A 12,669-nucleotide genomic window follows, 5' to 3' on the forward strand; every position below is an offset into this window, starting at 1 on the left:
TGCCCAGAAAACTTATGGTTGAGACATGGTCTTTAATTAACACTTGTGACAGTCCTAGGGATAATGAGGCATTTTGCAAGATCTGTGCGTGCTGTTGGTGACAGTGAGGATGCAGGAGGGAGAAGAAAAAGAGATGACATGAGATTGTAATCTTCACAAAGAGAGAGACTACATCAGTTTTATTTACCAATGTCAACCCAGCATCAGAGTACTCAATAAATATTTGTTTAATAAAATGAAGGAAGGAAGAGGAGAACTAGCAAGGAGAAGAAGGAGAGATGGAAAAGAAGCAAATATAACATTCTCCTATATGCCAAGAACTAACATTGTTGGGTGCTTTACATACAAAATACCTCTCTGAATCTCCCCAGCAGCCTAGGAGGTAGGTCTTCATTTGCCACATGAGGAAACTGAGGCTTATGGGAATACCTTGTGCTGTTGAGGATGCAGGGAAATGGGCACTCTCTCATATATTGTTTAAGATTGTTCATCAAATTGCTAAAGCCTTTTGGGAAGGCAAGCTTGAATTCAGAATTTATCAAAAATTTTGATGCTGGGGCTTCCCTGGTGGAGCAGTGTTTGAGAGTCCGCCTGCCGATGCAGGGGACACGGGTTCGTGCCCCGGTCCGGGAAGATCCCACATCGCGGAGCGGCTGGGCCCGTGAGCCATGGCTGCTGAGCCTGCGCGTCCGGAGCCTGTGCTCCGCAACGGAAGAGGCCACAGCAGTGAGAGGCCAGTGTACCGCAAAAAAAAAATTGATGTCTATGCCCTTTGATTCCACCTCTAGGAGCCTCTCCTCCAGAAAAGGCTCAATCTTGTGCCTGAAGAGGAATGTGCAAGGTTGCTAATGGCATCATTACTTGTCGTGGTGAAAAACTGGAAACACGCGAACTGTCCATCATCAGGAGGGTGACTAAACAAATTACTGTACAACTATTCTATAGAATATTGTGCAGCCTATAAAACCAATGGTGTTGCACATGCACTGGAATGGCTAAAATGAAAAAAAAGAAAAGAAAATACCAAGTGTTCGTAAGCGCCCCCTTAGCCTTAGAACTTAGTTGTAGTTTAAACTCTAAGCCATTACACAAGACAAAATAATAATAGTTTAGTCATTAAGCAAAGTGAAGGAACTTTAGTTATTCCTCACGGGCTATAGATAATATTCTGAGCCATATCCTGAGAGCTGTTTTGCAGATACTGAAGCCCCCACCAGGTGGAGGAAGATGACTACATGATGACCAAATTGTAGCCATGACATAAGCTGCTCTATTTCACACAATTCCAAAAACTGGCCTCAAAGGAATGGGAAGAAACCCTGGCACTGAACATTAAACTGTACTTAAAACAACCAAGACGACACTGATCAGACCACCGCGTTCCTGATTTCAAGATGACCGTCAGAGCTGACTGTGCTGCTCTGCCCCGTCCCTCTGCCAAAACACCCCTGAAACTCCCCTTTAAAAGTTCTTGCCCCCTAAGCGACAATTGTGAGTTTGTTCTTGGACATCAGTCCACCTTCTCCCCTGGTTGCCGGCCTCTGAAATAAAGCAAGCTTTCCGTTCCTACCAACACTCGTCTCTCGAGTATTGGCCTTTGAGTGGTGAGCGGCAGGACCTGAGTTTGGTAACATGCTGTCATGGATTTAGAGCCCTCATGCACTGCTGGTGGGAGGATAAAAATGGTACACCACTTTGGAAAATGGTTTGACAATAGCTACTGAAACTATACATAGGCATTCCCTATAATCCAGCACTCCCACTTATAAGTGTATACCCAACAGAAATGTGTACATATATTCATTAAATGGGATGCGCTGGATGTGCATAGTTCCATAGCTCATAATCTCAAAAAAACACTAGAAACTACCCAAAGGTCCATCAATAATAGATTGGATACATGAGCTGTGGTATATTCACACCATGGAATACTAGAGAGCATATGTCCTCAATGGGAGTAATCTTTTACCTCCACGAGGGCAAAAATTAACTTGGGAGGAATAAAAAATATACAGATATATATATACAATATAGATATAAATAGAGATAGGTGGTTAAATAAATAGAGTATATCTGTGATATTAAATTTCATGGAGGGGCAATTAGGAAAATTGTGTAAAACGGCTTCTTGGTGGGGGGCACTAATGAAAAAAGGATTGAAAAATAAAGTGATAAGATTGAAGATCTACAGACATATGCAAAAAAAGCTGAATCTCCCATAAAAGAAGAATGAAATATTGCCATTTGCAGCTACATGTATGAACCTAGAGATTATCATACTGAGTGAAGTAAGTCAAAGAAAGACAAATACTATATGATGTCACTTATATGTGGAATCTAAAAAGTAATGCAAGTGAATTTATTTACAAAACACAAACAGACTCACAGACACAGAAAACAAACATATGGTTACCTAAGAGGAAAGGGAGGAGGGTTGAATTAGGCATATGGGATTAACAGATACACACCACTATATATAAAATAGATAAACAACAAGGACTTACTGTATAGCATAGGGAACTATATTCAATATCTTGTAATAACCTATAGTGGAAAAGAATGTGAAATATATATATATATATATATATATCTGAGTCACTTTGCTGTACACCTAAAACTAACACAATATTGTAAATCAACTATACTTCAATTTTTATTTTTTTAAGATTTTTTTGATGTAGACCATTTTTAAAGTCTCTATTGAATTTGTTACAATGTTGCTTCTGCCTTATATTTTGCTTTTTTGGTTGCCAGGCATGTGGGATCCTAGCCCCACCACCAGGGATCAAACCCACATCCCCTGCATTGGAAGGCGAAGTCTTAACCACTGGACCACCAAGGAAGTCCTAATCCTTCCATTTTTGAAAAGCTGAATCTCACAAACATAATGTTGACTGAATGAAGCCAGACACAAAGGAGAGTATACTGTGCGATTCCACTCATATAAAGTTCCCAAAACAGGTAAAGTTCATCTATAATGTTCTATACCAAAAGAATGTCTGGGGAAGGCAGAGGCAGAGTGATGATAATAAAAGAAGCTGGAGAAGGAATTCAGGGGCAGGGAGCTGGTCACATTGTTTTCCTTGATCAGGGCCCAATTGCATTGGTGTGTTCAGTGAGTGAAAATTCATTGACCTACACACATGATTTGAGCTCTTTTCTGCATGTAGCTTATTCTGCGATTCAAAGTCTCTGAAGAGAAAACCAAAAATGAGTTTGTTCCATATGAACCGACATGGAAAGATGACTCAGACATAAAATTAAGTGAACGAAGCAGGTTATAGAACAATTTGGTAGAATGAGCCAACGTATGTAACAACTGCGACTGTGTACGTCAGTGCAGAAGTGGAGATTTGGAGAAAAACTGCCCAGTCTTGTGCCTGAATAATCTCAAAACAAAAGAACTGGGGGAAGGGGAAGGTTCCAGTTTTCAAAAGCTTGTTATTGTGGTAAAATATACAAAACATAAAATTTATTATTTTAACCATTTTTAAGTGTCCAGTTCAGTGGCATTAATACATTCACATTGTTGTGCAACCATCACTACAATCCATCTAGAGAACTTGTAATCTCTCCAAACTGAAACTGTATCCACTAAACACTAACTCCCCATTCCTCCTCCTCCAGCCCCTGGCACCCACCACGCTACTTTCTTTCTCTACGAATGTCAATATTCTAGACACCTCATATAAGTGGAATCATGCAATATTTGTCCTTTCGTGCCTGGCTTGTTTCACTTAGCATAACGTCCTTGAAGTTCATACATGTTGTAGCATATGTCAGAAGTTCCCTCCTTTTGAAGGCTGAACAATATTCCATTGTATGGATATACCACATTTTTTACGCATTCATCCATCACTGGACATTTGAGTTGTTTCCACCTTTGGGCTATTGTGAATAATGCTACCGTGAACACCAGTGTGCAAACATCTGTTCGAGTCCCTGTTTTCAATTCTACTGTGTATATACCCAGAAGTGGAATTGCTGGATCAAATGGTAATTCTGTTTACTTTTTTGAGGAGCTACCATACTGTTTTCCACAGTAACTAGAGCATTTGGGGGGAATGTTCCAGTTTTGTTGAATAATTTCAGTATTGTTTGAATATTTCAATCCTAGGTACAAGCTCAATAGATATGAAAGCATACATCTACACAAAAACTTGTATGAAAATGTTTATAGCAACATGATTCATAATGGCCAAAAAGTGGAAACAACCCAAACACCCATTAATGTATGGAAGGTTGAACAAAATGAAGTATATCTATAGAATGGAATATAATTCAACCATAAAAAGGAATGACATGCTGGTAAATGCTACAACATGGATGAACCTTTAAAACATTATGCCAAGTGAAAGAAGCCAAAAACAAAAGATACATATTGTATGATTTCATTTATGTGAAATGTCCAGAACAGGGAAATTTACAGAAACAAAAAGTAGAGAAATAGTTTCCTAGGGTTGGGATATAGGAGGTTGGGGGAGAGCGGAATTCAGGGCAATAACTAAAGGATACAAGGTTTCTCTTTGAGGTGATAAAAATGTCCTAAAATTGACTGTGGTGGTGGTTGCACAACTCTGTGACTATAGTATAATCCATTGAATTGTACACTTTAAACAAGTGAATTGTATGGTATGGGAATTACATCTCATTAAAGCTATTAACATAAAATAAGGGTACTATGCTAAGTGAAATAAGTCAGACAGAGAAAGACAAATACTGTATGAAATCACTTACATGTAGAATCTAAAAAATAGCACAAACAAAAAAGATGCAGACTCACAAATATAGAGAACAAACTAATGATTACCAGCGGTGAGAGGGAGCGGGCAATATAGGTATGGGAGAAAGGAGATACAAACTATTGGATGTAAGATGGGGCAAGATGGGAATAAAGACACAGAACTACTAGAGAATGGACTTGAGGATATGGGGAGGGGGAAGGATAAGCTGGGACAAAGCGAGCGAGAGGCATGGACATATATACACTACCAAATGTAAGGTAGATAGCTAGTGGGAAGCAGCCGCATAGCACAGGGAGATCAGCTCAGTGCTTTGTGACTGCCTGGAGGGGTGGGATAGGGAGGGTGGGAGGGAGGGAGACGCAAGAGGGAAGAGATATGGGAACATATGTATATATATAACTGATTCACTTTGTTGTAAAGCAGAAACTAACGCACCATTGTAAAGCAATTATACTCCAATAAAGATGTTTTAAAAAAATGCCAAAAAGGCAAAAAAATAAAAAGACATACTCTTTGTACATCATCAAAACAAAACAAAACAAAACAAAAGCCAGCTGAGTTATTTACAAGACAGAAACAGACTCACAGACTTAGAGAACAAACTTATGGTTACCAGAGAGAGGATGGCGGGGAGAGAAAATTAGAGAGTTTGGGATTGACATGTACACACTGCTATATAGCACAGGGAACTCTGTTCAATGTTCTGTAATAATCTAAATGGGGAAAGAATTTGAAAAAGATACATATATAGATATATATGTATAACTGAATCACTTTGCTGTACACCTGAAACTAACACAACTTTGATAATCAACTATGCTCCAATATAAAATAAGAATTTTTTTAAAAAGCCAGTTGGGGAGAAGGTAAAAATAGAAGGATTCCAGGAGGTAGAGAGACCTACTGGAGAAACAGAAATGAAAGTCATAACATGGACACCCCAACACCAAAAAATAAAGTCCACCAACAATTCGAACACTGTGTGACAGAGAAAGAGAAATATGGTATGATATCGCTTACACGCTGAATCTAAAAAGAAATGATACAAATGAACTTATTTACAAAAGAGAAACAGGGACTTCCCTGGTGACACAGTGGTTCAGAATCCGCCTGCCAGTGCAGGGGACACGGGTTCAATCCCTGGTCCGGGAAGATCCCACGTGCCACGGAGCAACTAAGCCCGTGCACCACAACTACTGAGCCCACACACCTAGAGTCTGTGCTCTGCAATGACAGAAGCCCTCAATGAGAAGCACACGCACCACAACGAAGAATGGCCCCCACTCGCAGCAACTAGAGAAAGCCCATGCACAACAAAGACCCAACGCAGCCAAAAATAAATAAAATAATAAAAATAAATAAATTTATAAAAAAGAAAATAGACTTACAGACGTAGAGAACGAATTTATGGTTATCGGGGGGAAGGGTGGGGGGAAGAAATAGATTGGGAGTTTGGGATTGACATGTACACACTGCTAAATTTAAAATGGATAACAAACAAGGACCTACTGTACAGCACAGGGAACTCTGCTCGATATTATGTAACAACCTAAATGGGAAAAGAATTTGAAAAAGAATAGATACATGTATATGCTTAACTGAAGCACTTTGCTATACACCTGAAACTAACACAACATTGTTAATCAACTATGCTCCAATATAAAATAAAAAGTTTAAAACAAATACAGGGAAAAAACAATTCAAACACTGAGTCTGTTTCTGTTTCACAGGTAATTTCATTTATATCATTTTTTTTAGATTCCACATATAAGTGATATCATATAATATTTGTCTTTCTCTGTCTGACTTACTTCACTTGATATGATAATCTCTAGGTCCATCTATGTTGCTGCAAATGGCATTTCATTCTTTTTTTTTTACTGCATTGGGTCTTTGTTGCCGTGCGGGGGCTTTCCGTAGTTGCGGTGAGCCGGGGCTACTCTTCATTGCGGTGCACAGGCTTCTCATTGCGGTGGCTACTCTTGTTGCGGAGCACGGGCTCTAGGCGCCCAGCCTTCAGTAGTTGTGTCACGTGGGCTCAGTAGCTGTGGCTCGCGGGCTCCAGAGCGCAGGCTCAGTAGTTGTGGCGCACAGGCTTAGGTGCTCCACGGCATGTGGGATCTTCCCCGACCAGGGATCGAACCCGTGTCCCCTGCATTGGCAGGTGGATCCTTAACCACTGTGCCACCAGCGAAGCCCCTCATTCTTTTTTATAACTGAGTAATTTACCATATGACTGAGCAAGTATATGCCACTCCTGGGCATATATCTAGAGAGAAACGTAATTTGAAAAGGTACATGCATCCCATTGCAGCACTATTGCAGCACTATTTCCAGTAGCCAGGACATGGAAGCAACCTAAATGTCCATCGACAGAGGAATGGATAAGGAAGATGTGGTACATATATACAGTGGAATATTATAATTTAAAAACTTCCCTTGGTAAGCCTTACACCAGGTCAGTGAAGACCGATCCTTTCCTGTGACTGACAAGAAGTCATTTTCACAAGGGCGTGCTTTGAAACCCCAGTGCCAAGCACAACACATGACCTATGGTCAAGGTATCTTTGATACACTTATTTATGCGACATATATTTATTGATTATTTACTACTTCCCAGGAGCTTTCATTGGTGAAACTAACAGTATAAAGTCCCTTCCCTTGTGGAGTTTCCATCACGATGGAATGAGTGAAAGGACATGGATTCAGGCATCTGAGCATCCTGGGGAGGGGCTTGGACCTCCAGACCACCCTGCCTGGGAACTGTAATGAGGCTCAGTCCGGGCTGAGAGGGGACACTAGGGGGTATCTAGTGAGAGTGAATCCCCAGTGATGTCTCCACCTTGTCACCCACTCCATCATCCCAAAGCTCACATACCCCAGAGAACAGGTCACAAGTGGCAAGAATACAAACCAAATAATTAGCATCTTCCTTCTTAACAAGAAGACACGTGACTGAAATGCCCAAGAGCCCCCAAACTCTAAACACCCTGCTGTGTCCCTGGCCCCCTGTTCACAACCACAGCTGGGGTGGGAACACATGATTCCCCTCAACCCCCATAGACATCAGACTCGCCCCAGCCGTCACAGCTGAGTGCTCTCCTCATGCCATTCCTGGTGGCTTAGCACTGACCTCAGGATCCTCTGGGAGCCAGTGAAGAAGGAGTATGCCAAGACCATACTCTTGGTAATACCATCCTGGTAAGTCAGTGAAGGATGGAGAAGGGGAGTGAGCTGGATGGGACTGGGGAGGAGGAATTTCCTATTTCCCTTCCTGGATGGAGAGAGAAGGAGAGAGAGAGAGAGAGAGAGTGAGGGAGGGAGGGAGAGAAGAGACTGAGACCAATTCTATACCCTCTGAGTGGAAAGGAGGTACAGAGGGCAAGCTCTCTGCAGCTAGTCATGTGGAGAAAAAGCATTTAGGGTCTGTGGTAGGGGGACACCAAAAACCACCTTTCTCCAATGTGGTGGTTCTCCAAGTGTGGTCCTGGGCCAGCAGCAGCAGTGTCCCCTGAGAACTTCCTAGAAATGTTGATTCTCAAGCCCAATCCCAGACACTCCGAGGCATGGGCACAGCTATAGGTGTTTTCTCCGGCCCCCTATGTGACACTGATGTACACTCAAAGCTGAGAACCACTGCCCTAGTGCAACCAAGGACTTCATGTCAACAAACAAAGACAGTTGCAAATGTGTTGCCTGGAAGGGATTCACAGTAATGTATGCATCCCAGAGAAATCCGAGCATCACCCTACAAAAGCCTCAAACCCAACTCTAAAAATCCTTGAAAAGTAACTAAGTCTCTGCTGGAGACTTCTTGAGTTTACCAAGGAAGAGCTCGTGCTGCTCACCTTCCTGAAGCCCCCCTTTCACCACCTCTTCACCTCCAATGGTCCTGTTCCTCAGAGTAGGTATTTGCATCTCTTCCTTGTTCTTGAAACACCTTGGGGTCACCTGTCACCTTTCTTATACAGACTGACCTATATACTGTGCTCTCCCATTTACTTCAGTAAACCTTAAATCTTTACAGAGACCAATGTTCTTGGAAGGCAGGTATATAAGAATCTAAAACACTTGTCATTGAAGAGGTTAACCTAGAACATGTTGACAACACAGAGTTTATCTTTGAAACACCGCTGCATATAGGGTGGGAGTGGCCATACTCAGAAGCAGTGGAGTTTGAGAGAGTGAAAATAAATCTCACTTGAAATAACAGTCCAAGTACCTGCAGGCTTAGTGCCCTTAGCATCTCTTTCAGCCCCAGTCTTCTCTTCTTCTTTTTTTTTTTTGGCTGCACCACGTGGCATATTGAATCTTTGTTCCCCACCAGGGATTGAACCCGTGCCCCTGCAGTGGAAGCGTGGAGTCTTAACCACTGGACCACCAGGAAAGTCCCAGCCCCAGTGCTCTCTTTTTCTTTTAATTTATTCATTTATGGCTGCGTTGGCTCTTCCTGGCTGCATGCGTGCTTTCTCTAGTTGCAGTGAGCGGGGGGCTACTCTTCGTTGCGGTGCGCTGGCTTCTGATTGCAGTGGCTTCTCTTGTTGCAGAACCTGGGCTCTAGGCACACGGGCTTCAGTAGTTGTGGCTCGCGGGCTCCAGAGCGCAGGCTCAGTAGTGGTAGCGCACGGGCTTAGTTGCTCCACTGCATGTGGGATCTTCCCGGACCAGGGATCAAACCCACGTCCCCTGCTTTGGCAGGCAGATTCTTAACCACTGCGCCATCTGGGAAGCCCCCCAGCCCCAGTGCTCTTATTGTCAGTTGTGGTCAACACCATCTCCCTCTCAGAGTCGTTGTGAAACCCACACATTAAAAACTGTGGCTTCTTAGAAGGCTCAACACTTTATAGACATTGTCATTAAATGCCTCTGATGTGTTCTTGTCAGCAATTGGTTTTAAGACCTGGGGACCTAACCAGGTAAGAAATGAGGTAAGCAAAGGGAAATCCTCTCGTTGCTGGAAAGAGACAATATTAAGGTTTCACAAGGACCTGGTGAATCATGCCAGGTTGATTTTTTTTTTCTATATCATCTGTGTATCATAGAGACATGTATAGTGCCTATAACCTAACACGTTCTCTATGAATGTTCATTAACTTAAAGGAAGGATAAATATACCCACTGGGAAATGGAGACTTAGAAAGGCAAATGCAACTGGCTTTGGTGGTCTTGTAGGAATGCAACAAAGATTTGCTTTCTCTGGACTTTTGCTATGAAGCCTCTAAGTCCCAATAAATAATGGGGACTTTCCAAATAGATGGGGAGATAAAACTAGGATCAAATCCATTAGCAACTGAAAATGGGTGAATGAGAATAGTATCTAACATGCCTATGTGTTTGCATTTCTTTAAACCTTGTTCTCTCGTGTTCATTCCTTTAGTCGATATTTTCTTATCAGTTCATGTCAGCATGTTATTTTACAAACTCGCTTTTCTGCATCATATTAACTCCAGGAATACACATATAGCACATTCTGCTTTCCATCAAGTAGGCATTTGATCACACCTTTCTCGTTGTTATGGAAACAGCTTATCTTTGAATAGTCCGTGCTGGGCCTGGGACTTTTTATTTTGAATAAGATTTTTGAACAGCTGTTTGACATGATATACACAACAGTGTATATTTTACTGAGGGTGCAAAACTGTTTCATTCGGCAGTGACAGTTTGTCTAGAACATAGGAAAATATAAAATTTCTTGTCCTGCGAAGCTACTGCTGACAGCAAATATACTTCCAAAACGCCATGAGCTTTAAATCTCCAGAGATTCTTTTCTTACTGTGAAAGCTCTCTTTAAAACTTCTACTTATGGTCTTCCCTGGTGGCGCAGTGGTTAAGAATCCGCCTGCCGATGCAGGGGATGCGGGTTCGTGCCCCGGTCCAGGAAGATCCCACATGCTGAGGAGCAAGTAAGCCTTTGCGCCACAACTACTGAGCCTGTGCTCTAGAACCCACTAGCCACAACTACTGAGCCCGCGTGCCACAACTACTGAAGCCCACGCACCTAGAGCCCGTGCTCCACAACAAGAGAAGCTACTTCAATGAGAAGCATATGCACCGCAATGAAGAGTAGCCCCCACTCGCCACAACTGGAGAAAATCCGCACACAGCAACGAAGAGCAAACACAGCCAAAAATAAATAAATAAAAATAATAAAACTTCCACTTAACCAGCTTTCTGGGTTCACCCAACATCTCTGTTTCCCCTGAAAATATACTGAATGCTGTCCCAGTATGCTGAATTCTTGAGGCCAGAGGGCTACTCACTAGCCAGCTGAAACATTCCTGCTCAGTTGAGTTATTTTAAATAATCCCCAACCTGATTGTGCTGATTGTAGTTGCTGTTGCAATTATATTGTTTAAATACTACCATATAAATTAACAAACTACAAGAGAAAGGAGGAAGGAAGGAAGGAGGAAGGAAGGGAGGAAGGAAGGAAGGGAGGGAGGGAGGAAGGAAAGAAGGAAAGAAGGAAGGAAGGAAGGAGGAAGGAAGGAAGGAGGAAGGAAGGAAAGAAGGAAGGAAGGAAGGAGGAAGGAAGGAGGAAGGAAGGAAGGAAGGAAGGAGGAAGGAGGAAGGACATGGATGGTTTTGTGTGGGGAAACAGAAATCCACGGAAGGGAGCTGTAAGGATTCCATGGGTTTTCACAGAACCTGCGGGTCTGTAGGGAGCTGAGACTGGAACTCCATCTCTGACTCCCAGCTTTATGTCGCTTCCCTCTCCCCTTTTATCTTTCACAGTAGACACAGACTGTCCATGGAACCAGAAAACTGAACAGCAGTCTCAGAATTCCTCCTCCTGGGACTCTCGGAAAAGTCAGAGCGTCAGATTTTCCTCTGGGCTGCTCCTCTCATGTACCTGGTCACCGTCTTTGGAAACCTGCTCATCGTCCTGGCCAACATCACAGACACCCACCTCCACACACCCGTGTACTTCTTCCTCTCCAACCTGTCCCTGGTCGACGTCTTCTTGTCTTCCACCACCGTCCCCAAGATGCTGGTGAACCTCTGGACTCAGGGAAGCCATCCCCTCTGTATGCCTTGCCCAGATGCATGCCTTCCACCTGTTCAGGACCATAGACAGCTTCCTCCTGGCCGTGATGGCCATTGATAGGTTCATGGCCATTGCCCACCCTCTGTGCTACTTGGCCATCATGAGCCCCCGTGTGTGGGGGCTGCTGTTGGGGGAGCCGTGGCTGATCACCAACCTCCAGTCCCTCGTGCACACCTGCCTCATGGCTCAACTGACCTTCTGTGCCGGCTCTGAAATCCCCCACTTCTTCTGCGACCTCATACCCCTGCCGAAGCTCTCCGGCTCAGACACACACACACCAACGAGCCGGTGATCTTTCCTTTCGGCATCATCTTGGGCATCAGCTCCCTTGCGTGCATCCTCTTCTCTTATACTTCCATTTTCCAAGCAGTCTTCAAGATCCTTTCTGCTCAGGTCAAATGGAAAGCCTTCTCCACTTGCAGCTCACACCTCACCGTGGTGTCACTATACTAGAGCACCATCTTCACTGTGTACCTGCAGCCTGCATCTCCCGCTCCTCCCAGAAGGACAAGGCGGCTGCTCTGATGTGTGGGGTGGTCATCCCCATGCTGAATCCCTTTATCTACAGCCTAAGGAACAAGGACATGAAGGCAGCCCTGAGGCAGCTGGTCGGCAAAGTGGCCCCCTCTCAGTCCTAGGGCAGAATAGTTGTTCAGCACCTACCACGTTCCAGGACCACTGTTGAGTGCCTGGGACACAGGGATCCATCCCATCTCTGCCCTCAAGGCATTCAGAGTCTGGTGGGGGTTAGAGACCTGTCAATAAATAATCACAGAGCAACTTAGCAAATGTGTCACATGAGATGAACGAAGTGCTACCGAACGGGAATGTGCATTTTCCCCATGGTTTATCTTCCCCCAAAGATCAGAGTAGCAG

The 12,669-nt window shown here is 43.5% G+C and overlaps 1 protein-coding gene across 1 annotated transcript; it reads left to right on the top strand.

Moving 5' to 3' along the window:
• The first annotated feature begins 11,496 nt into the window (after positions 1-11,496).
• LOC132518636 (olfactory receptor 1I1) lies at positions 11,497-12,431 on the top strand. Its single transcript, XM_060146615.1, is given in 4 exon segments — positions 11,497-11,756; positions 11,758-12,061; positions 12,064-12,283; positions 12,286-12,431. Coding segments are annotated over 4 exon segments (930 nt in total).
• The last annotated feature ends 238 nt before the right edge of the window (positions 12,432-12,669 follow it).

Source organism: Lagenorhynchus albirostris, chromosome 3, assembly GCF_949774975.1.
Source record: "Lagenorhynchus albirostris chromosome 3, mLagAlb1.1, whole genome shotgun sequence".
In the NCBI taxonomy this organism is placed as follows: Eukaryota; Metazoa; Chordata; class Mammalia; order Artiodactyla; family Delphinidae; genus Lagenorhynchus; species Lagenorhynchus albirostris.